Source organism: Nyctereutes procyonoides, unplaced genomic scaffold, assembly GCF_905146905.1.
Source record: "Nyctereutes procyonoides isolate TBG_1078 unplaced genomic scaffold, NYPRO_anot_genome, whole genome shotgun sequence".
Lineage (NCBI taxonomy): Eukaryota > Metazoa > Chordata > Mammalia > Carnivora > Canidae > Nyctereutes > Nyctereutes procyonoides.
In genome coordinates, this window is record NW_026575024.1 from 8,019,180 (window position 1) to 8,045,354 (window position 26,175).

General features: G+C 45.2%; 1 protein-coding gene across 1 annotated transcript; it reads left to right on the forward strand.

Annotated features, from left to right (window-relative positions):
* Window positions 1-1,056: 1,056 nt before the first annotated feature.
* Window positions 1,057-18,370, forward strand: LOC129495117 (1,25-dihydroxyvitamin D(3) 24-hydroxylase, mitochondrial). The gene is made up of 12 exons (XM_055302492.1): window positions 1,057-1,703; window positions 1,886-2,076; window positions 3,270-3,363; window positions 5,228-5,324; window positions 7,556-7,647; window positions 8,297-8,408; window positions 9,842-9,987; window positions 13,559-13,725; window positions 14,834-14,912; window positions 15,391-15,588; window positions 15,683-15,802; window positions 16,913-18,370. Exons 1-11 carry the CDS (start codon window positions 1,446-1,448, stop codon window positions 15,791-15,793), a joined length of 1,545 nt encoding a protein of 514 aa, XP_055158467.1. The 5' UTR covers window positions 1,057-1,445; the 3' UTR covers window positions 15,794-15,802; window positions 16,913-18,370.
* Window positions 18,371-26,175: the final 7,805 nt, after the last annotated feature.

A 26,175-nucleotide genomic window follows, 5' to 3' on the forward strand; every position in this document is an offset into this window, starting at 1 on the left:
TCGATCCTGGAACCCCAGGATCACGCCCTGGGGCGAAGGCAGGCGCTGAACCACCCAGGGATCCCCCACGAATTATTTTAAAACTATCAACAAAAATCTCCAACTTCTCCTCCTGAGTTGGCAGGACAAGTTCTACTCTTGCCAGCCACGACGGCTCTAGAGGTTGCCTGCGTGCATGGGCCCCAGCGCTGGCCTGGGATGCACTCTGGGGGGGGGGGGGCTGGCGGGCACCCGAGGCTGCACGTGCGCATCTTTGCACAGGGCCCCGGGTGTGCAAAAAGGAAGGGGGCCTGTGGACGTGGGCGAGGGAGCGCAGCCTCAAGGGCAAGCCACGCGCTCCCCGCGCGTTCCCTAACTACCCACAGGCCTACGGACCCTGCGGAGCGCTGACTACCGACGAGGCTCGGCGGTTGGCGCCTCGCCCGCTGTAACTCGTTACATGGAGCAGCCAGGGACGAAGCCACGACGCCAAGTGGCTCGCCGGGCCCACGTTCAGAGCCCCAGGTGAACCGCCCTCTTGGGATGCAATTGGCTACGTCTCCAGCCCCCCACCTGGGGAGGCGCAGAGAGCCAACCCCGCTCCAAAAGGACTTCCGTCCGGGCTGGCAGGCGCTGGCTCCCGGGAGGCGCGCGGACCCCGGGCCCCCGGCGGCCGCCGGCTGCCTTCCCAGGGCCGCCCTCGGAGACCTCGCCCGCCCTGCAGCGCGATTGTGCAAGCGCCCGGCTGCAGCCGCGGCCGCCACTGCCGGCTCCTGCCCGCCGGGCCAGGGCGGGGAGCGCGCAGGGCGCACCCCCGGTGAACTCCCGCCCGGGGAGCAGCGCAGCCGCCACCCGAAGGCCGGGCGCCCTCGCTCACCTCGCTGACTCCATCCTATTTCCACCCCCAGCCCTGCTCCCCCCGCCCCCCCGCCCCGGGTCCCGCGTCCCTCCCGCCCGGCCAGCCGGGGCCCGCTCCGCCCGACCCAGGGTGCTCATTGGCCACCCGGGGCCTGCCCCGTCCGCATAAATACATGGTCCCTGGGCATGGAGCATGGAGACGGATAGGTGGAGGGTGGAGACCGCAGCGCCTCGCAGCATCTGTCGCCCCTCCTCGACACCTCCACTTGGCGGCTCCAGACCTGGACGCAGCCGCGCGGACCCACAGGCGGACCCGTATCCCTTCGCTTCCTCTTCCAAGAGACACCCAAGCCCCAGAGGCCCGCGCTCGGCCGGCACCCGCGCCCCGAGGCTGCCGTGCGGGGCAGCGCCGAGCATCCTTGCCGAGGTCCTTTCGTCCCCCGGTTCCCCTGCCGCCCGCTCCATCACACCTGCTGGCCCTCTTCGCCCCCGTCCCCCGCCCCCACCTCCCAGAATCGTCAAGCCCCCACACCCCGCCGGCGCCACTGGAGCAGAATCGCGTTTCCCGGTCCCCGCGCCCTCCCACGAGCCCGGTGTCCCCCGCTGCCATGAGCTGCCCCATCGCCAAGAGCCGCTCGCTCGTCGCCCTCCTCCAGCAGCTGGGCCACCTGGGGCAGCCCCCCAGACCGGTGGCGTCGGCGGCGTGCGCACCCCCCCGGCCGCGGGAGGTGCCCCTGTGCCCGCCCATGGAGCCGGGCGAGGCGCAGAACGCGGCCGCCCTGCCGGGCCCCACCAACTGGCCGCTGCTGGGCAGCCTGCTGGAGATCCTCTGGAAGGGGGGCCTCAAGAAACAGCACGACACGCTGGTAAATGCCTCGTCGCGCCCCCATTCCCTCTCCGCCCCCTGCGCTGGGCGAGGCGCGCGGCCCGGGGCGCACCGGGCGCTCCTGCGCGACGGCAGGTGCGGCCCCGGGGGGGCGGGGAGCGGGGGGCGGGGGTGCGCCCGGGGCTGCGAGGGACGCGCGCCCACCTGGTCTGCCCGCCGCAGGCCGAGTACCACAAGAAGTACGGCAAGATCTTCCGCATGAAGCTGGGCTCCTTCGACTCGGTGCACCTGGGCTCGCCGTGCCTGCTGGAAGCGCTGTACCGCACGGAGAGCGCGCACCCGCAGCGGCTGGAGATCAAGCCCTGGAAGGCCTATCGCGACTATCGCGAGGAGGGCTACGGGCTGCTGATCCTGTGAGTCCAGGAGGCAGGCCGGGGTGGGGGGGTTGTGCAGGGGGGGGCTCGGAGAGGGTTTCCAGCGGCCGTACCCACAGTACGCACGGGGGGACACGAAAGCCTCTTCCCGGAGCAGCCTCGGGCTATTGCCTAGACCAGAGGGGGTTGAGGAGAACCCAACACCTGTGCTGTGCACCCAACACCTGCCTTCCCTCTGGCCCCTGGGCAGCGCCCTGCCTTTCCGCCAAAGAAAGACCCAAAGCTTTGTACAGATTGTGGTTTCAGACTCTTGGGCGGGACGAGGTTCGCAAGTCAGCCAATGTATTCTATACCGAATTATCCCTTCCCATAATCTCCAATCCCTTCTTGTGAGCGCAGACGCCAGAAAGTAACTTCTTTTGCTTCTGAGAGCTACCTTCCTTTCCGGAGGGGGATGGAGGGTTATGATCCAGGTCTAGTCAGAAAGGTGGGTCAGGGTCAGATTTTTTTTTTTTTAGATAGATAAAAGCCATAATGTGATGACATTTCTCTGCTTTTTAATTGTTAGCGTCAGACAAGTTAGCACCCTTTCTTTTTTTACTCCCAAATCATAATGCCAAATAGTGGTATTTTTCAGGATGTAATTACTGGAATCAGAAGCCACAGCGATGCATGATGCCTCATAGGCTGTGTGGTGCGATGGGGTGAGGGAAGAAGGTAGATGACTAGAACAGGCTTTTACAGCTCCAGTGAACCTCTGACTGTGTATTATTTGGAGGCAATGATAGAATTCTCGGATTGAGGTGTTCTGTGAATGTGACTTTCAGCCCAAGTCAGTGGATCTTTAGAGGAGACAAAATTTTTCTCAAGCAGATCTGGGTTGCTGATGAAGGGAATGTTCGGGGTCCACTTTTACTGCTGAGAGTGGAGGCATCTGGCCTCCCAGGTCAGCCCCAGCAAGGGCACCTCAAAAGCCCTGAACCCAGGTTACCTGCCTGGACGTCACCCTCCTAGTGTAATCTTTGGCTGGAAGGAGAGGTGACTTTTTCACTCTGTTGTCAAACCAGCCCCAAATATTCCAACGCTGACATTCTCTGGGTAGTTCTTGGCACGATTCTCAGCGTCCACTTGATTCTATAGTTCACACAGTTGCAGAGCTGGAGATGTCTGTGCCTCTCCCTTCTTTTCCTGTCGATTTGCTCTGAGTGTAATTAATTTTGCTTCGCTCCCAGGGAAGGAGAAGACTGGCAGAGGGTCCGGAGTGCTTTTCAGAAAAAACTAATGAAACCAGTAGAAATTATGAAGCTGGACAACAAAATCAATGAGGTTCGCAGGCTGGGAACAGCTTTCCTGGGTCTCCTGGGGAGGGAGGGATGTTTATGAAGCTTCATGTCATGGCTACAGAGTACAGGCAACCTGGATGGTTCGGGAGTCTTCCTTTTCTCCCTACTACTCTCCACATCCTTCTCCCCCAAGTCCTTATTCCTCCTTCCTTCACTTTCTTGTAAACAACATCCCAATGAAGGAATGATTATAAGCAGAGACTTTGGTATTTCACAGTCTTGGATTGGAACCTCAGCCTCCACCCCCTAGCTCTGTGACCTGACTATACCTTTAATTTCCCTAAGCTTCACTTTATCAATCTATGAACTGGGCACGCCACAAATTTGCTGGCAGGAATAAGTGAGATAATGCTTGTAAAATTCCTAGTCACACACGCACACAAAAATTCCTAGGTCGTGGCATTTGAGCTGGGTTTTGCAGGATGAATAGGAGTCTTCAAGCCAGAGAAGGTGGAGAAAGGCATTCAGGCAGAGAGAATAGCCTGCGGCAGATAGGGAGGCATGACATAGGGTAGTGCGTTCAGAGAATAGTACATTCAGTGCAGCCGAGGGGAGGCTTTCTCTGAAACAATGCTGGACAGAGGGCAGACCTTCCCAAGATTTTTGTACCATGATAAGGCATTTAGACATTATCCTTTAGTCAACACAGGGCCAAAGAGGGAAGGATTTAAGCATACAGTATTCTCTTTACTCCCAATCACTTTGGGTGTTTTGAACTGAACCTGGACCAGAGAGGATCATATAGGTGCAAGATTGCAAACCCAGAAGGTTTCAGAGGCCAGCAAATTAATATAAATGTGTAAGGAAGGCCTAGCAGGGATTTTAGCAAACAGAACAGTGCATGCCCTTTCTAGAAGGGACAGCTGCCCCGGCTCCAATAAACAACTGCCATGTGGGAATGCAGACTCAGTGTCTCCAGATTATGTCATGATTATTATTATTATTGACAAGTAGTGAAAATTCCATAAGTTTATGTGAAATTTCTGGATTTTTTTTTATGGTAACAAATTCAAAGTCCTTCTTAACGCACTATGTGGACAAGCTCAGAATGCCCATTGGTCACGCGGATGGGTTTGTGGTCATACATGCCTTGTTGCAGGTCCCAGCATGGTCACTTTCCAGTTAGGTGTCAGAGGGTGAGCTCCTTAGCCCTGCTCGAAGCCCTTCTCTCCTCTGTTACACAGGAAATGGGAGTAATGACAGTACTTTCTACCTCACCTGGTTGTTGTGAGGATCGACTAAGATAACACCCGACGTGCAGTGCTTGGTACTATACAAGCCTTGTTAAAAGTGAGGCGTTAGTCATCTAAAACCCTGATTTGGGCAGCTGGCATCTAGAGCCCTTCTGTAACTTGTCCCAGGGCACACAGCTATTTAGTGAAGGCGCCGTGTCCTAAATTTGCAGATTTTTCTGCTGCCAAGTTCCAAGTGCTTAACACAATACCAACCAGTAAGGAGATGCTCGCTGGCCCATTATGGAAGCAGCAAACCTCATAGTGCTTGGCATGTGCCAGCAGGGACACTTGGCTCATTCCTCCTTCATGGTTTATTCCCTATTCTGATTAGAAGAGATGTTTTCCTTTTCTTAAATTTAGATCAAAAGCTGAAACCTAAGCTTTAGGGTGGTTTCGGGGAAAAGCTGAGAAAATAACCCTGGGCCGAGGTTGTTAGGGCAGAAGGTGAGCCCCCGGGGGGGGGGGAATATATAATTACTGTTGCTTCAGAATGAATAACATCACGGGCAGTGAATACACAGGGTAACAAAACCTGAAGTTAGCTTACTGAGTTTTTAAACTTGTTTTCCTTCAATGACTGCAATGTGTCTTTTGTGGTTTCTCTCTTTTAAGGTCTTGGCTGATTTTATGGGGAGAATAGATGAGCTCTGTGATGAGCGAGGCCGCATTGAAGACTTATACAGTGAACTGAACAAATGGTCATTTGAAAGTAAGTTGTCCTCACAGTCTTGTTCGTTTGATTCGCAAGTGGCTCTGTCGATAACTCTTCTAAAATCCTATACTGTCGCTGACAAACAAGGGCCATTCAGGCAGTCTTTTCAAGCTTTTGGGCACCCATGCTTTGCACTATGGGTTGCTTATGTAGTCATTCAACAAATGTTTATTGAACACCGACTATGTGCCTAGCACCGTGCTCGATATTAGGGACACAGCAGTGGATAAAACAGGCGATTCCCATGTTCCCACGGAGCTTAGAGTCTAGTGGGGTTGACAGCCAACAAGTAAACACACTTTAAGAGATACATAGTCCAGGGGTCAGGGATTCAAGAAAGAACCCAAGTGCCTAGATGAGGCAAGTCTGCTTTGAGAAGGAGACAGTTGAGGTGAGGTCTAAAGCAACAAGCCACAGGGCATCTGTGGGGAGATTGTTCCAGACCTTGGAGACAGGAAGGGCAAATACCCCTGAGGTGGAAGCATGAGCGATGTCTCTGCAGCTTCAAGGATGCTGATGTGGGTGGATGGTAGGGAAAGGGAAAGAGGGGCTGAGGAAGACCAAGCCAGGGGCTGTAAGGTTCTGGCCAGATCTTGAGATTTTAGTTTGAGTCAGATGGGGAGCCACTGAGGGTTCCAGACAGAAGGCAGGGGGATGATCCCTTTCTTTGTGGAGCACTCCAGGAACAAAAAGCAGAGCTCCGCCTGGACCGGAATGCTGCTCGGTGGGGATGCAGGCAGGGAAGCAGTTTCAAAAGAATAGGTAGGCTGAAACCTACTGACTGAGGAGGTTCGAGGCTGTGGGAGACTCTGAGGGAGCTACCTCAGCTGAGCTTGGTCAGGTGGTGCTTCATGGGGGTGGTGAATACCTGCTGAGGCCCGCCAGAGGAGTAGGAGGTCGCGGGGGGAAGGCCAATGACGGAGCAGAGAAGATTCTATTGAAGGAACAGAAAGGTGTTTAAAAAGACTGGAGCATGTCCTACAAGGGAGGGGTGTGGTGAGGGCAGAGGATGTGAGGAAGGCAGTGACCAACACGTGTAGACCAGGGATGGGAATTCGGTTCTGAGCTTGGGAGTACCTGGGAGGTACTTGGATCCCAGGAGGGTGGCTTGGATGGATTTGCTGGAAGGATCACTCTGGCTGCTGATGTGAGGGACTTCCAGCACCACAGGCTGGAAGCTTTTGCTGTGATCTGTCCCCCCCCCCCCCCCGTCAGCTCAGCCTCACTTTAAAGATAGCGACCCTTCACCTATCGTAGCACATTCGAAAGCGCCACGCGAAGGAGAAACCCACAGAAGGTGTTAAGGGAAAGGAGAGAAGCATAAAGTGAAGGAGTGATTACGGAGGAGAAAGGAAGTGTATGCTTTGGGAATTGTCCACTGGAAATACCCAAATGAAGGCGTATCAAATGCATGTCTTTGCAAGTCAAAGAAGATCTGACTGTGACGGTTTAAAGATTATTATCCAGCATTATGAGAAGTCTGGAGGCAGGCGGTCCACAGCTGGCACTCAGCAGTGTCACTGGGGGCTCTATCCTTTGCTCATCCATCCTTAGCTTGTTGGCTTGTTGTGAAATGGTTACAGCCCCTCCTGGTCTCACCTCTGCATTCTAGGCAAGAACCGGAAGGAAAGAGGGAAGAGCTCAGTCAGCTGCACTTGCCCCTTTTATCAAGAAAGCAAAAGAGTATTCCCCTTAAATACCCTCACTGGCCAGACTGGGGCCATGTCAGGTGGGGGCTGCTACAGAAAGCCTGGGGAATCAGGGAACAGGATTGTCACCAGAGTCTTAGAGCAATCCAGATTTATTGCCTGAGAATGGATACATTGACACTCTCAAATCGGGGTCCTCTTAGAGAAGAATTTGGGGAGAATGAGTATTGGGTAGGCCATTAACAATATCTACTACACATGACATCAATGATAAACTGTGACAAAAGCAAGGCATTGGCAGGAGATATTCCTTCGTGTATAAACTGGCAATATTTTCACCAGTGGCTTTTCTGACCAGGAGGTTCTACAGGGGATGGGGCATTGGACATGGAGACAACTTCTAGAAAGTGAGGAGAGTATCATGCCCCCCTTGCCCTCAGCCTTTTTGCCTTCCCTCTCTTCCTAAAAAAAAAAAAAAGACCTTGAGTTTGCTAAAGAAAGAATCAAGCCTTTAATGGCCAGCTACTCGTAGACTCCAGTGCTGCTGTGATGTTAACTGTTGATTATTTTAAATGACAGGCATCTGCCTTGTGCTCTATGAGAAGAGATTTGGACTCCTTCAGAAGAATGCGGGGGATGAAGCTCTGAACTTCATCATGGCCATCAAAACAGTAAGCATCCCCTTGAGGAGAGCGATTTTCCTGATTTATAGAACTTAACAACCATAACTTAACAACCAAACTCCTGTTTCCCCAGGAGTGGCACAGCCCTCCCCCCCCCCCATTTTATTGCACTAAGTTAAGGGTTCGTCTCCAGGTGTCACGTGTTTGCACGTACGTATGTGCATGTATGTTCATAAACCAGGAGCACGCCACCTCATTGTTTAGGCAACTTCAAGTAGGTGTTTCAATTAAAGGTCAGTCAATTAAAATACTATTTGAAAGAGAGTCTGAAAATTTTCCAGGGTAATATTTTTGAATCGTTTAGATCACATGTGGATGTCATAGATGCTGTGAAACTGGTGTAGAAATGGCTGAAGTTGGGAAATTAATAGAAATCGAAGTCGATATGAAAGTGATGGTTTTCCTTTTTTCTACATTTAAAAAAATATTTAGGTCATAAGATCAAACATTTTTTATTAAACCCAGCCAGTGGAAGGTCATCCCAAAGACCATTTTGATTGTGCCATTGGGGCTGGGGAGGGTTCTGCTTCCAGGATTGGAGGCTTTTGTGGAAGCGTGGAGAATGCTCCTCTTGAAGGTGACAGTTGTCTTTGAGAGAGGTAGATACCAGAATGAAAAGTCATTGTGTTCCTCACAGATGATGAGCACGTTCGGAAGGATGATGGTAACCCCGGTCGAGCTGCACAAGAGCCTCAATACCAAGGTGTGGCAGGCCCACACGCTGGCCTGGGACACTATTTTCAAATCAGGTAACCTGGCCACACACCACAACCCCCAGCAGCCCTATCTCTGGAGCTGCTGTCAGAAGGCTGGAATGATCTTCTTGGCCTGACGACCTTGATCCTTTGATAGAGTTGCTCCTCCTGATCGTTTCAGGCTTCATAAACATGAGTTTAGAATCACCCTGGCATAGACAGATTCTAAGGAAAAGACAGCTTTGTGTCATCTTTGGGAGCTGGAAGTGGTTTAAAGCAAGAGCTTTGGAGTCAGAGATGGAGAGACTCAAACTCCAGCTCTGTCATTGGTGTAGCAGGTTGACCAGAGGTGCTATATCTCTTTCAACCTCAGTAGTCTTGTCCCTAAAATGGGCTAATAACAACAATAATAATACTTCCCTCAATGCCACTGCTTGTAGGTTTAATATAGATAATGTAAAAACCTGTCTTATCTCAATACCCAATGGATCAGAGCTATTTCTGCTACAATATGAGGGGAATATTGGTGCTATGAGTATTGTTCTGTATCTATATTTACCAATATGTACTAATAGGAGGATCCATAGCATGTCACACCATGTCATATATTTTATACATACCCATAAAATGTAAAATAGGTCCTTCTATTAGCCCCGAGTGACTGCACTAAAGCACGAAGAATTAATTTGTCGGGATTACATGCTAGGTGATGGTGAAGCCGGGGTTGGAAGCCAGACAGAAGGGCTCCCAGAGCTAAGCTCTAACTGCTGTATGGCTTACGCTCATCATTATTACTGTCATCCTCACCATTATTATTATTATGGTGGTGACTTGCATAGTGGGTTGAAACGAAGGGATACATGCCTAGGATGCTCTTTACAAGCATTGGAAATTTCTGCTATTATTGTCAGCAGGCACAGCACTGCACCTGAGTGTGTGTGTGCATGTGTGTTTATGCTTGAAAACTTTGGGGAGGGCTCTCTTCTCCTCGATGGCCCAGCTTCGGGAGCCAAGTCCCACACTGCCTGTATTAGTGAACAAGTCAGCAAGATGACTGGATCTGGATGCCAGTTCTGATTCTGAGAGTGGACCCAAATCCCATCTCTGTCTCATGATGATCTCTTCCAAACTCTAAGCTCTTATTACTCAAAATGTGATGTGCAGAGCAGCAGCAGCAGCCACCGCAGCAGGAACCTGTTGGAAATGCAGGTTCCCAGGCCTGCCCTAGACCCCCGAATCAGAATCTGCATTTTAGCAAGATGCCTGGGTGATTCTTTGGCACGTTAAAGTTTGAGGAGCCCTGCTCTTGTGGGTGCTGATCAGTCCTTAGTGACTTAACAAGGCAACGTTAGCTCATTGAACAAATTGTCAGTGTCCCCGAAAAGGCCCTTTAGTGTCACGGGGAGGATTTTTACCAGGGGCTCTCTTGCATTCTTTCTCCTCCTAATCTTCCCCTGACTTCCTTCCTCTCTTCTCTTCTCCAATAGTCAAATCTTGTATCGACAACCGCTTAGAGAAATATTCTGAGCAGCCCAGCACGGATTTCCTCTGTGATATTTATCACCACAATCAGCTTTCCAAGAAAGAATTATATGCGGCTGTCACGGAGCTCCAGCTGGCTGCCGTAGAAACGGTAAGGGTGGGCCTGAGGTTAGTTCACTGAACGAACAGGCTGGGAAATCTTTTTCGTGATGAGTTGTAAATAGTCATTCAACTCATTCATTCCACAAGGATGATCTGAACACTGGTTCAGCAAAAATAAAAAGTCTCGTAGAGATGCTGCAAAAGACTCAAGGCCTAGCCTCGGTCTTTAAAGGTATGATAGGAGGTGAATTCATGTGCTCTGGAGGGAGGGAATCAAATGCCATGCCAGATACACAAGATGCTAGGGGAGTTCAGAGGCGGTAAATCCCACACCACAGAAGGATAGATAATCTAGATTTTAAAAAATAGAGTAAGTTCTAAGAGGTTGTGCATGTTACCCCAAAGTGCCTGACTGTGGTTGTTACTCCAATAATATTGGAACGCTCTCTGCCAGTCCAATTATTTTTTCTGAAGCATAAACATAGTGAGTTAGGGAAAACTTGACTTCAATTTGCATGAAACAACCACTTTTAAATACGAAAATTCTTGGGGCACCTGGGTGGCTCAGTGGTTGAGCATCTGCCTTTGGCTCAGGTCGTGATCCTGGAGTCCTGGGATTGAGTCCCACATCGGGCTCCCTGTGGGGAGCCTGCTTCTCCCTCTACCTATGTCTCTGCCTCTCTCTGTGTGTCTCTCATGAATAAATAAATAAAATCTTTAAAAAAATAAATGCCAAAATTCTCTCCCCATTGTGCCTAATATTCATGGTAGGTACACCATCCAGCCAGACTCCAAACCCAAATTCTGACAGGTGTTCAGGTTTAATTGTTTTCGATGCATTCTTGGCCCTACCTCTGCAGGGATGCATATTAATATTCCTCATGGCTCACCATTGCATACACCTATAATCTCTAACAAGAATGTGTCCCAGTTCGTTTCATTTCCATGTTTCCCCTTCTTTAGTGTTTCTCTTCCAAAGAAAAAGTAGAGTTTTCTCCATCCTGGGGAAACAGCAGGGTTATAATTTCTCCTCGTGCTCCAGAAGGCTGTTGAAGAATTCATTTCGCTCACTGTCAAACTGCATCACTTAACCTAAGAGGCTCCTTAAAGTGATAAAAATAAAGCTTCATCCATTATCTTTTTGTTTTCAGCTGGAATGAGAGCTCCATAAGGGTGATGATTGGGTTTGTCCCCTGTTGGGTTCCTAGGATGTAGAATAGTACTTGGCACAAAGTAGGTGCTCAGCGAATATTTTTTTTTAATTTTTATTTATTCATGATAGTCACAGAGAGAGAGAGAGAGAGGCAGAGACACAGGCAGAGGGAGAAGCAGGCTCCATGCACGGGGAGCCCGATGTGGGATTCGATCCCGGGTCCCCAGGATCGCGCCCCGGGCCAAAGGCAGGCGCCAAACCACTGCGCCACCCAGAGATCCCTCAGCGAATATTTGATGAATAAATGAAAGGATTCAGGAACTACTGAGGGCCTACTATGTGCCAGGCACTGTTCCAGATGCTTGAGGGACCACCATGAACCAGAGAACAACGTCTCAGCCTTCATGGAACTTAACTGCTGGGAGGGAAGACCAACCAGAGACCCGTAAACACACAAATACATGTGATCATTTCAGATAGTGGTAGGAGACATGGAGGAAACCATCAGAGAGATGGGAGAGAAGGAGATGGGGTTGGGTGGGGGCTGGGGTCCCTCTCTGAGGAAGTGATCCTGGAGCCCGCTGAATCGGTGAGAGCGAGCCAGCCAGCCAGGGGAAGTCTGGGGGAAGAGCTCTCCAGGTAGAGGGAACAGCATGTGCAAGGACCTTGGAGCAGAAAGAGGGTGGGAGCTGGAGACCTAGTAAATGTGGTCAGGTTGACATTGGAGAAGGCAAGGGGCCCTGTGAACCAGAAGCCTTAGTAAGCCATTTGGATTTTATGACACCTGTGATGGAAGGCCCTTGGGGTATTATAAGCACGAGAGTAGCCTGATCAGATTGATGATTTGAGAAGAGGCCTTTGGCAGGTGGGGTGGAAGATGGAGCTAGAAGAGGAAATGTGGACGCAGGGAGGCCAGCTACGAGAGGGAGCTCCTCCACGGAGGTCAGGCCGGGATAGTTAGGGCCTGTGAGGTTTCCCAGGCCACTCTCACTCCTGCCGTTACCCTAAAAGGCCCAGGCTGTCTTACAAGGCTCTGGCGAAAGCGCCAGTCATCTGCCTTTTGGAAACTCTATTTGGTACTTGCGGTAAGGGACCCGCTGATATGGTTAAATGTTTCTTTTTTGGTCCTGGCAGTTCTGGAAGTCACTTTTGGAAAATCAGAGAAGTTTGAAAGTGTATCTAATTTGGTGGCTACACCCTCTTCCTGTTTTGTAAAATGGACTCTTGTAATGCCACAGTTTATTTGCAGCTGAAGCTGCCAGTCCTCTGACATGAAGAAGCCTGTCTTGGAGGCACCTTCTTCCCAAAATAGTAAATGCCATTGGCCCCGAATCGTCTTGCACTTTGCTCGCTTATGTGAGTGGCACATGGCACTTAGCAAAAGCGTCTTCATGTCTGCAATGACCATTTTTACAGGAATATTTGGCTTACATTAGCTTAAAAAAAAGGGGAGGCCTAAAAACAAATACATATGACTACCAGTGGTGAATATGATGAAGCTAAAAGCTAGGCTGTCTGTTTCAGCCAATATTTTTTCTCTTCTTGTTGCCTTTGGAAAGGAAGTAAAGCATGCCACTTAAAAGACCATGAGCCTTTGTCAGAAACTGTGGCTGGTTCCTTGAAATATTCAACTCAGGGTTAGAATTTCTTATTTTGGTGTTGGCACCCTCCCGCAAGCGTTCTTTGCCTGTGGCTGAAACCCAGGGTTTGATAGGTAATGCATTTTCATTTTTGTTGTAACTTTTTAGGGAGTGTCCCCCCCCCCAAAAAAAACCCTCTCTTCTAAATCCCAGAAATGCAGCTTCTTGTGCGTTTGCACTATAAAATTAAAAAGAAAAAAATCTCATTAGCAACGCTGCCGGGATCTCCATCCCTCTCTCCCACCCAAGTATTCTATCCATTTTCTACATTGAATAATTTTTAATTAGATGCTTTTTTATTTTGATATAATTATAGATTCCCATGCAGGTCTAAGGAAAAATAGAGAAGGGTCCAAGGATCCTTCCCTCGGTTTCTCCCAGTGGTAACATCTCGCAACAATAAAACCTTATCAAAAAAAAAAAAAAAACAACAACAACAAAACACCTTATCACAACCTGGAAGTTGACACAGATACAATCCCAACCAGCTTGCTTTTCCTTCACCTGCTCTACATGGTTCATTTGTGTTCAAACAATTTTTGTATGTCAAATTGTAAGTGTCCTAATGCAGCTGATTATTATTATGATATTATATTGATATTATTATGATAAAAGAGTCTACGTGGATTAACCTATCCTTAATTGGCATTATTTTCTAAAATAAATCTGACTTTTCGTATATTGTATTTGTGTAGTGCACAGCAAATAAGGACACATGAAAAAGTCTCACTAATACATTTGCAGAGCAAGGTGAGAGGCATCAGCTTTTGTTCCGCTCATGACAGTTTATTTGCAGAAACTCAAGTTCGTGTCCACTTGCCTTTCAGACAGCGAACAGCCTAATGTGGATTCTCTACAATTTATCCCGTAATCCTCACGTGCAACAAAAGCTTCTTAAGGAAATTCAGAGGGTATTGCCTGAGAATCAGATGCCCCGGGCAGAGGATTTGAGGAATATGCCATATTTAAAAGCCTGTCTCAAAGAATCTATGAGGTGAGAACACTTGCCTAAGCCAACATGAATATGCTGGGAAGCGTAAATACACAATGAGGGGTCTCCAGGCCCACAGATGGCACCTACAGTTGACTTAGAAACATTTATCAAATTGCAAAAAAAAAAAAAAAAAAAAGCCTTAGGGCCATGTTCTATTTCTTTTTTCTTCTCTCTCTCTTTTTTTTTTTCATATTCTTTTCATATTTTATTCATTCCCTAAAGTGTTTGGGCAAATTCTACTAAATCTCTGGAAAGTCAGTGTCCTCCCCTTTCAATCAGTAATAATAATAGTCAGTAATAATAATAGTCTAATGAATGCTATAAACTCTAAGATTAGGGGCATAAAAAAAAGATTAGGGGCATAATTGAAGAATATGAGAAGTTCGGCAAGAAAACCATATTATTATTATTATTATTTGATAAGACAAAGAGACATCTTTATTTTTGAGCCTCTGCTATAAAATGTCCTTGAAAATTCTTTTTACACCCTTTTTGGAAAACCAAACTCACAACATTTCAGCATTTGGAAAGAAAGAGCTTTCACTTCAGGAAGGGCAGATAGGAGAAACCTAGAACAAAAGTCAAGCTTTGGAGTGACATGGGAAACACACACATTTGAAGTCCAGGATGAAACAGGAGAAAACTCCTATTGACAGCCACTCAGCAGTTCCTGGGGAAGTGGGGGGGTGGGGAGGGTAACAAACACAATAAGGAATAAAAACAGGAGGTATGAATATCAAGAAGAAAAGACAGAGATTCTTGGGACACCTGGGAGGTCAGTTGGTTAGGTGTCCGACCCTTGATTTCAGGTCAGGTCATAATCTCAGGGTTGTGAGATCAGGCATAGAGCCCACTTAAGATTCTTTCTCTTTGCCCCTCCCTCCCAAAATAAAGTAAAATAAAATAAAACAAAACAAAACAAAACAAAACTTTCTTTTAAAAAAAAAAAGAGAGAGACAGAACTTCTTTATGAGAGTTGCGATCCTGCTTTTTTGAGTATGAACTTATGCAGGAATTACTTATTTAACCAGTATCTGCATTCCCATTGATATTTGATCTAGAAATTGGTCTGTGCTCACCTGTATGTCTTTAATTTTGTATGTTCTAGGCTTACCCCAAGTGTGCCATTTACAACTCGGACTCTTGACAAGGAAACGGTTCTGGGTGAATATGCTTTGCCCAAAGGAGTAAGTAGGATTTGTGCAACCTGTACCTTATACAGCTTTGAAAGATACACTTTCCAAATATTCATCAGATGTCCATGAACACTTTTCCTCAGAAAGCGTCACTTTGGAAATACGTGTATTTTAATATATAGCTGACATGTTGCATTGTATGGTGTTTGGATTAATGGTTTGGGGAAAAAGAGACCTAGGTTCAAGCATAGCCTTGAGTGAGTTGCATAACTTTTGTGAGGTTGAGCTTTCTCATCTGTAAGATGGTGATAATAACGGAACCTCGCACATAGGGTTGTGTCAGAATGTGATGCAAAATCTTAAAGTTCTTTCCCTCTATATTATCTGGTATATTTCTAGTACTAAACACAGGCTGGCAATCATCATATTACGCTTTTACATTTGTAAGGTGATCCCTTGTGTGAATCTTGCTGTTCAAATGCTTTCTTCTAGTTATTTTAAGTGCTTTTGTGTTTCTGTGTGTTTTTAGACAGTATTGATGCTAAATACCCAGGTGTTGGGATCCAATGAAGAAAATTTTAAAGATTCAAGTCAGTTTAGGCCCGAACGATGGCTTCAGGAGAAGAAAAAGATTAATCCTTTTGCACATCTTCCATTTGGCATCGGGAAAAGAATGTGCATTGGTCGCCGACTAGCCGAGCTCCAGCTCCACTTGGCTCTCTGCTGGGTAAAACTCTGATTTCTGCAGTTGTGCTCTGTGGCATTCCACAAGGCAGGAAAAGAGGGGGTAATTCTGTCTTTTTTGTGCATGTGTGTTCTAGATCATCCGCAAATATGACATCGTGGCCACAGACCACGAGCCTGTGGAGATGCTGCACCTGGGCATCCTGGTGCCCAGCCGGGAGCTCCCCATCGCTTTCCGCCAGCGGTAAGAGCCTCAGGTGAGCATCTGGGGTGCAGTGGACGACCAAAGGGGGATCTGAGCTCAGAAGTCAGCCAGACTCAGGTTTGAATCCCTGCTCACCACTGATTGGCTGGGTGACCTTGAGCATTTTCTTAACCTTTCTACCTCTATTTTGTTTTTTCATTTGTAAAATGGGGACCAAAATCTTATCTCTCTAGAAAACTGATATGATACTAAATACTTAGCTGGATCCTGGCATCAATTAAGTGCTCAGATAATCACACACAAGACACCACGTGTGTGATTATCAAGGGCGGACAAACTTTTTCTGTAAAGGGCCAGTTGGCAAATATTTTAGGCTTTGCTGGCCATGAGATCTGTCCCACATCCACTTGACTCTTCCTTGTAACTTGAAAGCAGCCTTACACGATTCATCAACAAACTGGTGATGTTTGTTTTCTATTGCCATAACAAATTACTAAAACACATTACTTACCTGTTGCTAAAACTTTTATTACATAATAAATTTATTATCTTGACAGTTTTTTAGGTCAGGAATCTGACCTAGCTCTTACCAGGCTAAAGTCAAGGGGTTAGCAGGGCTATATTCCTTTCTGGAGGTCCTAGGGGAGAGTCTGTTCTCTTGCTAATTTGGGTTGTTGGCAGAATTTAGTTTCTTATGGTTGTAGGACTGAGGTCCCTAATTTTCCTGCTAACAACTAAGAGCTAGTCCCAGCTTCTAGAAGCCACCTACATTCCTTGGTTCATGACCTCTTCCTCCATCTTCAAAGCTAGCCAGAATGACCTGAGTCCCTCTCTGGGCTTCGAATCTTTCCTCCTTCTGCCATTCAGAATAATCTTCCCATCTCAAGGTCCATAAACTTAAATACATTTGCAAAGTTCCTTTTACCATGCATTCACAGGCTCTGGAAATTAGAGCCTAGATGTTTTCTTAGGGCCATTATTCTGCCTACCACGACTGTACCAATAAAGCTTTATTAATAAATACAGGTGGTAGGCCTTATTTGACCACAGGGCTTTGGCTCACTGACCTTTGGAATGTAAGTGTATATGTTTACTAGCCCATGTTAAATACTGCTCAATTATATTTCTTTAATATATAATTGTGATTTACTTTATTTTCCAGGATTTTTTTTTTACCATGACCAAGAGCAACAATTTTTACCCTCCAATAAGAATGTGCTCACTGCTTCTACGTTACTGGAAAGCAAACTTCAAAGACCAGAACATGAAATAGCACATGAAGAACAGTTAGATCCAGGTGTTTATACTCTTTCTTCAGTACAATTGTTCTAGAAGGCACTATCTGTGTAGATGATGGTACTTAATAAGATTATATCTTACTCGGGAAAGCAGATTGAGTGTTGGAATACAAGGTGCTCTACAGGGTATACTGCTGGCTTACTTGAACCAATGTTAGCGCCATCTTGGCTTCATATAATTACTCACAATCCTGTTTTCTCTTGCATCTTCCACGACATGGCAGGGAAGCTGGGCATTCATCAGTCCAGTAAAAGTCACTAAATGTACCTGTCCCTGCCCTACCTTGTTCACTGCTTGGTTCTTTACTTCTCAAAAGTAAGTTTACATCTCACAATGAAAGACCTATGGTATGGCAGCTAAATTGTCTGTGGTTTGGGGTCATAGTGACAGTCCATTTATTGTAACTCTGTTTAATCTAATATTTGGGAAAATACTTGTTTATAACGAAAGTGAAGCTAAATGTTAAAATTATGAGGTCTCTGTGAAACTGCATTTTTCCTGTTTTGAGACTATAGCATTATTGGGAAACTCGAGAATAACTCTATTTTAAGAAGCGCTTTGATGAAGTCAGAACTTCTTATCTAAGAATGCCTTAATGATTCAGTGTGGCATTTTTTATGTCAAAAGATCCTGAAATTCTTTATTTAGCTAATGGATTTCCTCTATGGCATTAAGAAGTAGATCAGTAGCTTTTAAATTTTGTATGTGTGCATGTGGGTGTAATGTAGTGACAAGTTGCTTAAATCATCTTGAAATATATATGTGTATATATATATTTCTTATTTAGGATCTGATTTATATCTGATTTAGAATCTATGATTTAGGACAATGTTCTAAAGTCCAGTTATAGTTTAAAAATATTCAGTGACTTCCCATACTTTAATTTCCCCCTTTGTAGGATAAAACAGTAGTAAAGTGGGCACTATAGATTAACTGTATAAACCATATTATGTGATTTGAACTCTTTGAGAAAATACAGAGTCATGGTAGAAAATGCATAGAGTTTTGTACAGTACTTAAAACTTTGGAAAAAAATTGTTTACACACAGTTTATTTTTACATATGTTTACTACTACTTTTCCTAAAAATATACTATATATTTCTGTATATTTGATAAAGATTTCCCTTTTTAGGTTATATCTTTAGAGTATTTCAGAAGTATACATTTATATCATTCTATTTGAATGAATATGTACATATCACTAAAACAGGTGCATGGTTTCTCCCTACTGTGAAATTAATTTTAGAATCACAAAGCCATATGTGTTGTCAGATCTCATCTATTGTCTTAGAATTCTCTGAAAATAAAAGTTTTGAAATATTCGGGAACTGTTGCCTCTTCATTGCATTTGTTACATCAAAATTTAAAATTTGCAGCTTCGTCTCACTAGAAAACTTTTTCTTGTGGCCATTTTACAAGCCCGGTATCATGAAATCTACTCTTAAAAAAAGCTGGACTTCCCTAAGTTTTACAGGAAGATGATCATTCGAGTGGCAAAATAACTTTCCATTTTCTTGCTGTTTAAATATTTTTTTATTTTTTTATTATTTTTTTTGTTTAAATATTTTTCAAGCCCATTTAGTACCAGCTGAACCACCACCTCCCTCCAGATGAGCACAGAAACTCCCAGCTGATCTCGAGTCTGTTCTTTGCACCCTGGCCATTTGGCCTTCTCAAAATCCAAACCCGATTGTCTCATCCCTGCTTCTGTGGTATCCCGTTGCTTTTATGTAAAGATCCAATTTCTGAAGCCAGACGTCAACGTCCTGGAAAATATGGCCCCACTGAACCACAGGCCTCAGCCCACATCATCCACACCCGATGCCTCCGGACCCCACCACACTGGCTTCTGCCGGCCAGTTTCTTTGATTCCTTCAACATTATTGGCCCACAAGGCTGTGCACCTGTGGTCCCTCCTCCTACCATCTTCCCTCTGGCACATTCCTTCTTTACCTGTTCTTCTCCCATGCACCAGTCAGAGCCCAGCTCAAGCCCTGCAGGATGACTGAGATGCCCTAAGGCTGGCCTTGGCATCGAGGTTCATTCAGGAAGTGATTCCAGATGAGACCGTGAGGGACTGAGGGCCACAGGGTAGAGAGAGGAGCCAAAGGAGGTGCGATGCAGGGGGGCACTCCAGCCTCAGTCTGATCCCCTGGGGAGCCCTAGGCATGTAGCTTACAGCATGGTTGGTGTGACCTCCTCATGACATCATTCTTCAGGCTGCACCTTGCAGGTGTCCTCTTCAGGTATCTCTAGCTCTTCGTGATGCCTACACAGAGTGGCTTATAGAAGTCCAGATTCATCCTGTTGGTAGGAGTCATGCCAAGTCATAAAACCTCTCCTTTCAGGCCTGGTTGGTTACTGTAAAGTATGGTGCTTGTCACAGGGTGAATGTAACTCAGATCCACCATGATGGTCACTGATAACACAAACCGTTCAGTGCTGGTGGCCCTTAAACTACATCTTCTCCAGTCCCTTTTCTGTCTACCTGGAGGCCAACTCAAGTCTTCAACTTGAACAAAAGTCTAATGGATGCTTATAAGAAACCAGCTCATGATGACACATGGAGAAGGCAGTCTACTACATTGTGGTGTCCAGATAATTGTTTTGAGAGTGGGAGGGAAGACAAAGCAGAAGACAAAGATAGGGAGGAAAGAAGGAGAGAATCGAGAGATCAAGAAACTTCCTCGATGTCTGAGACAAAGATTCCACAGGCTGGCACTGCTCCTCTAAAGAGCAGAAAATTATTTACGGAGTAACTACTTACACATAGGTGGTGGGGTGGAGTTGTGTCCATTTAATCCATGCAAGCTCAACCACTCAGGATCAGAGTGGAGGGCCGACTGGAGTCGGTGACATGGGGGTTCCAGCAGCCTCATTCCACGAGGGGATACGTGGAGCCGGAGACCCACTCTTGTCTCATTTCTCATGCGCATCGCAAAGTGTGAACTTCTTGCTCCCCTCCATGTGGTCCTAGGAGTTAAGGGTGTGCATTTTTCATGTGACATGGATGACAGACATGAGCAAAACACTTCATGGTGTTTTCATCCAAGAGAGCTGAAATGCTTTCCAGCGCTTGAGAGAATGCTAGCAGTGTGGAGGGATAAGAGATGACATTTTGTCTTTATGATGTAGCTTGTGGATGGTTTTAGGGATGTGAAGGTAACTCTAGGCAATTCTTTGCATTGCTTACTTGATCTGAAAACCTAAAGCTCCAGTGTGCCTCCCCTCTAATGAAACGCCTCTGAGTTCCAGGTCCTGTTAAACTCCACTTTGGTGTACTAGGAAAAACATGGAGTTTGCATTATTAACTTCACTTGGGTTTCCATCCTAGAGAAGCCATCTCCTAGCTGTGTGACTTGGGTCATGTACTTATAACCTCCCGGAGCCTTAGCTATTCAATGGAGGCTATCATGCCTCATGCAGAAGTCTTCTTGTAAGGGTTAGAGAATCTGACGTGTGCCTAGCTCAGTGCTTGGCAAAGAGCAGGAGCAGTGTCCAACGTCATATTTCTGGATCAAAGAGGCAAAAATGAAACAGCTTCACTTATAAGCATTCCTTACAAAGCTTGTCAAGTGAAATGTTCCAGATCCAGATGGGAAAAGATGGGACACAATATCTAGAAATTCAGTCACTTTTACCTTCTTATGGAACAGAACTTAGGACGTGGGGAGTGAAAGGAATTAGTACTATGTTTTTTATTTCTGATCAGGGTTTTCATGAGACTAATGAAGAATTACCAGGGCAATAAAACAAATACCACTTATTCCATCAGCCCAATAGTCTAACCATGGGAGCTTCTGTGCTAAATACTGGAAACTACAAACTCATGGATTATATTTGATCCATTCCATTTGGTCAACACGTGGCCACCAAATACTGATTATTCTAATTCCATTGATCTTTCTATTTGTATTAATTGACATTCTGTCAGGAAGAATTTTTGTTTGTTTGAAATGTTTATTTAAATTCTAGTTAGTTAACATAAAGAAGAATGTTTCTTCTGAATGTGTTTATGTATATAAGCATGAGCTTGTGAATTTTTAAAATAAATTACAATTTTTCACTATCATTATTTATTTTGATGTTCAATTTGCCCCAGATTTGGCAGGTGGAAGCCTTTTCTGATAGGTTCCTCTGTGTGTGTGTGTGTGTGTGTGTGTGTGTAGAGAGAGAGAAAGAGAGAGAGAGAGAGAGAGAAAAGCAGAAGTAGTGAAACGCCAATGCTTGAGAGATCTGGGTGAAAGGGACATGGGAATTCTTTGTGCTGCTCTCGTACATTTGAAACTATGTCAAAATAAAAAGTTTAAGAGGTGGTTGAGTGTGTGGTTCAGAACCAAGCACTGAAAGGTTGATTTGGTTCAAATCCCCGCTTCTCTGTCTGCCAGCTGTGTAATATTGAGGCAAATTATTTTACCTCTTTGTGCTTTAATTTTCTCCTCTACAAAACAAGGGTAATGATCACAGTGTACCTCATAAAGCTGTTGAGAGAATAAATTGAAACCAGGCATTAAAACTCTTAGAAAATATCTGACCCATTCTGAGTCCTCAATAAATAGAAAGTCTTTAAAATGCCCCAACAGGGCTGCCCGGGTGGCTCAGTCGGTTAGGCGTCCAAGTCTTGATTTCTGCTCAGGTCATGGTCTCAGAGTCATAGGAACCCCACATCAGTCTCTGCACTCAGCAGGGAGTCGGCCTGGGATTCTCTCTCCCTCCTCTGCCCCTCCTCCACCTACTCCCACTCCCCGATCATTCTGGAACACCCTCTCTCCCTCAAATAAATAAGTATTTTTTTAAAAAATGCACTAGCATCAGACCCTTGTGAGATTTAACATATGATTTCAGATGTCTAGCTTCCAAGGATGCCCAGGAGGCCTGGTCTGCAGGACCTACAATCACACAAGGCAATCAGCAGAAGGGCTTCTCGCCCAGAGGCAGAGCATGTGCCTCTGGCCCCACCACTACCCCCACCCAGCCTGTGCCTGTTCCTAGTACCTGCCACACCTCAGTTCCCAACTCCATTTTGCACATCCTAGGAATCGCCTGCATTTCCCCCTTGGTCTTTAGGGAATCTCATAGGATTTCATTGAAACTGTAAAGCCCAAAGACCTGATTAGAACAACCAACACTTACTGAGCATATCCTGCACCTTATTCTTACATAGGCCTTGCCAAGAAGTCAGGAATCTCCCTATTTCTTAAATAGGCTTAGAGAAGACAAATATCTTGCTCAGGAAGACACAGTCAGCAGGAAACAGACTCAAACCTGATCTCTCGGACTCCATGGGCCTTACTCATTCCCCCCTTACTTTGTGGCACTCACAGAACCTGTAAATGGGTCAGTCAATTAATCTATCAGCAAGTATTTAGTATAAACTTGTTGAACAACATTGGTTGAAAGCCAAGGCTCCATTTATGGTTCAATCTAATTTGTTGAACTTCCCCTAATCTCCTGGATTGGACATTGATCCAAATGACATAATCACTTATTGCTGTCCATGATTGTTCTGTCCTGCAGAATCTCCCTTTATCAGCAAAAAAAATATTTGTGGAACTCTTATTCATCACCTTGCACCTGGGGCCTTCCAAGTAGCATCAACTCCCAAGCACTGATGCCTTCGAATTAATTTGAAGATTTGCACAGTGGACACTTTTCCTCCAAATTTGTTTTGCTTTAGTGAAAAAGGATGTGAAGAACTTTCTGCACATGTTGAGCAGAAAGGTGAAATGAAGAGTGGAAACAAGGTCTGGCAGTCAGTTAATAGTGAGCCAATCGCTGACGGCACCAACTTGAATGACGAATACCTTGTCATTGTTTTTCATCTACATTTGCTTTTTTAAAAAATAAGGACATTTCCTCCCTCAGTTCATTCTCCTTCAGTTATGTCCTTGCTTCAGCAGCACATATACTAATTTGCCCAGACCTCTTGACACCAGATGACATCTATTGGAGGCCAGTAGTTGTCTCTGGGGAGTGCTAACACCAACTGGTTGGTGGTGGCTGTCCGAAATACAATATTGAGAAGGATTCTAAAGTTGAGTCCAGAGACAGAAGGAAGAAAATCAGGATTAGCCTGCAGAGATTCACACCCTGTGTTCTATATTTACCCACCAAACAAAATATTCCAGATACCAAACCTATAAAATATGTAATAAGAACAGTTAACCTTGATTAAGCACTGTCTCTGTGATTGGTACTGTGTTAAGTGCATTACATTACATTGATTCCCACCTCCCAGTGTTTTTATTAAGGGTGCATATGTGTGTGTGTGTATATATATATATATCCCCTGCACAAGTTATGCAGGATGAATTTTGAAGGTATGCAGATGGATGCTTTTCATTACCGATAATGTGTATGTTTATAATTATCTTCTGGGAATACTAGTTCTTTTCAAATTTCTAGTAGTATTATTAAATTTGCCTTTTAAATGAGTTGATTTACATTTTAAAGAGGGGATGATAATAGTAAATGCTATTTCACGAGGCATACAAATCAGGCAACAATCATGAAAACGTCGCAAGAGTAGCTGGAAATTAGGAATTGCTGGAAGCTAATGAGCCTGCGATGAACAAGTGAATAGACTTTTCATTTGATGGTTGAGGAAGCTGAGGCTTGGAGATTACTGATGCTCAAATCCATGGAACTAGCATGCGATGGGGCCAGGATTTGAACCCAGGAAATCTGATTGTGGAGGTCAGGAACTCAGGGGGCCTATGACTTCCCCACCTCCTGGTAATCACATCTTTGTGATTACAGAGCAAGTCCTGTAACTTGCTTCTAACCAATGGGATATGTCAACAGTGGTGGAAAGATGTCACTCCCTTGATTGTGTTACAGAAGATTTAAACATAATCTGCCATCCGAGGAGACTCTCGCTTGCCGGTTTTGATGAGTAAGTGGCTATGTTGGAAGGCCAACATGACAAGGGACTGAGGGCAGCCTCTATTAAAATGAAACATCCAAACTAAGTTAATCATCAGAACCAGCATCATGCATTAGTTTACCCAACAAATATCTGTTAAAGTCTGACCTTCTAAATTGCATACTTGTTAAGGATAATGGAATTCTGTTCTCATATTACATGAGTTGTTCCATATTCCCACCTTGAAATTCTGTTCTCCACAGTATAATTCACGAAGGGACAAGCTCATCCCACCTTTCAAGCTTGACTTTATTAGTTCTGTTTTAACACCTGCATTGCAGGAAATTGAGATCACTGTTCTCAAATAATTTCCAGGTCAGAAAACCCCACATATGAGTTATCTCACTCCTCACTGGAAATAAATAAGTAGGGAGTGCCTGGGTGGCTCAGTGGTGGAGCATCTGCCTTTGACTCAGGTCATGATACCGGGATCCTGGGATCAAGTCCCGCATCTAGTTCCCTGCATAGAGCCTGTTTCTCCCTCTGCCTATGTCTCTGCCTCTCTCTCTCTGTGTATCTCATGAATAAATAAATACAATCTTTTTTTAAAAAAGAGGAAATAGGTGAAAGCAAGGAGGTAAACATGAAAGTGAGCAAGAAGAGAAGCACTGACGTTTTTAGGATATCACTGAAGTGATAAGTCAGGGCTGCCTTCTGGAGCTACGGTGTTGGGTACCTTGAACCATAGAAACAGAAAAAAAAAAAAGCAACACACAAATATGTTGCCACCGTGTTCTTAATGAGATATCTGAGACTAATTCCATTTTTTTTTTCTTTAGAGTTTCCGGAGTAAGGTGCTGAGTCAGACTTGGGACAACCATTAAATGAACTTGCCAAATCTTTCCAAAGTTCATGAGCAAGTGACCTGGAAAAAAATTTACATCAAGGCGTTAAAAGTGTACAAGTGCCGGAAGAGCTTAAAATAGTTAACTCATCAACCTGCCCAGAATGAACTTGGGATAAGCTTGTCTTGCATGTTCTTTGTTGGGACCAGAAAAAAAAAAATCAGAAAACAACTTCATTTGAGGAAAGGACAGTTCCATTGTATAGGTCAATATCAAACTTCTTAGGTAATGAATGACTATGATAGTTACTCATATTCTGGGAGATTTGATGAAATCACATTTTATCCCTTAATTTCTAAGTGACTGGTCAGGAGATCTTGGAAGTTCACTAAGCTACACTACTCTTCTAAAAGGAACTGCATAACTTGCCTTCCACCTTTTTTTTCCCCCCCAGAAAAGCTTTGTATTATCAGTGCCTTAAAAGTTTCTTCTAAAACTCAACTATATATATATAAAAAAAAACTCAACTATAAAACTATGTAGACATGGACAGGACTGGCTACATAATTTGCAGGGTCCAATATACCAAGAAAATGAGGAGGTCCCTGTTAAAAAATAAATAAATAAAACAATTAAGAATTTCAAGATAGTGGCTCACAAAGCATTAAACCAAGCACAGGGTCCTTGTAAGCAGAGGACCACTTGTACCTGCTGGGCTAAGGTCCCACATGCTTGGGGTCAGCCCTGATGTGGGCACGGAGATGTTTGGCCATAGCATTAATTCCTTTAGTGGTTTACTACCTTATTCAGATTTTCTTATTTTTTGTGGGGGGTGGAGATCAATTTAAGGAATTTAACCCCTGGTTCTGGTGAGTGACAAAAGCTGCACAGGATGCCCCAGGAAAAGGAAGCGGGGCAATCAGTGACTTCCCTGGGGCCTGCCTTGTGAATTATATGATTCTAATTCCATCTTGGAGACCGCTGCCACTGTCATCTACATAGAAAAGCTAATAATAATAACATCTTTTAATAAGGTGCTTATTTTTTGCCAAGAAGGTACTCCACACTCTGTATACATTATTTCATGTTAAGCATACAGCAATAAGTCATTACTACTACTAACCCCGGGATACAAATGAATACTACACTCAATCTTAGCCATAAAGCCAAGAAGCGAGAGGGTATAAATAATAAACAGGTTGGGATAAATTAAGAAACTTGTCTGAAGTCATCTATCTAGAAAGGAAGAGCCCAGATTTGGATCTTGGATTTGATTGAAAAACCCAAAGTCATAAGAACTGCGTTTTATCACCTCATTTTATATATGATTTAAAAAAAAAAAAACAATTATCCAGACAAACCCCAGTGGATCAGGGTTTCTCAGCCTCATCATTTGTGATATTTAGAGCTAAATA

Excerpts from the sequence above, each read along its gene's own strand:
- LOC129495117 (XM_055302492.1), top strand. The coding sequence starts at position 1,446 with ATGAGCTGCCCCATCGCCAAGAGCCGCTCGCTCGTCGCCCTCCTCCAG. Across the intron at positions 2,077-3,269 it reads GGCTACGGGCTGCTGATCCT|GGAAGGAGAAGACTGGCAGA; the intron begins GTGAGTCCAGGA and ends CTTCGCTCCCAG. Across the intron at positions 9,988-13,558 it reads AGCTGGCTGCCGTAGAAACG|ACAGCGAACAGCCTAATGTG; the intron begins GTAAGGGTGGGC and ends CTTGCCTTTCAG.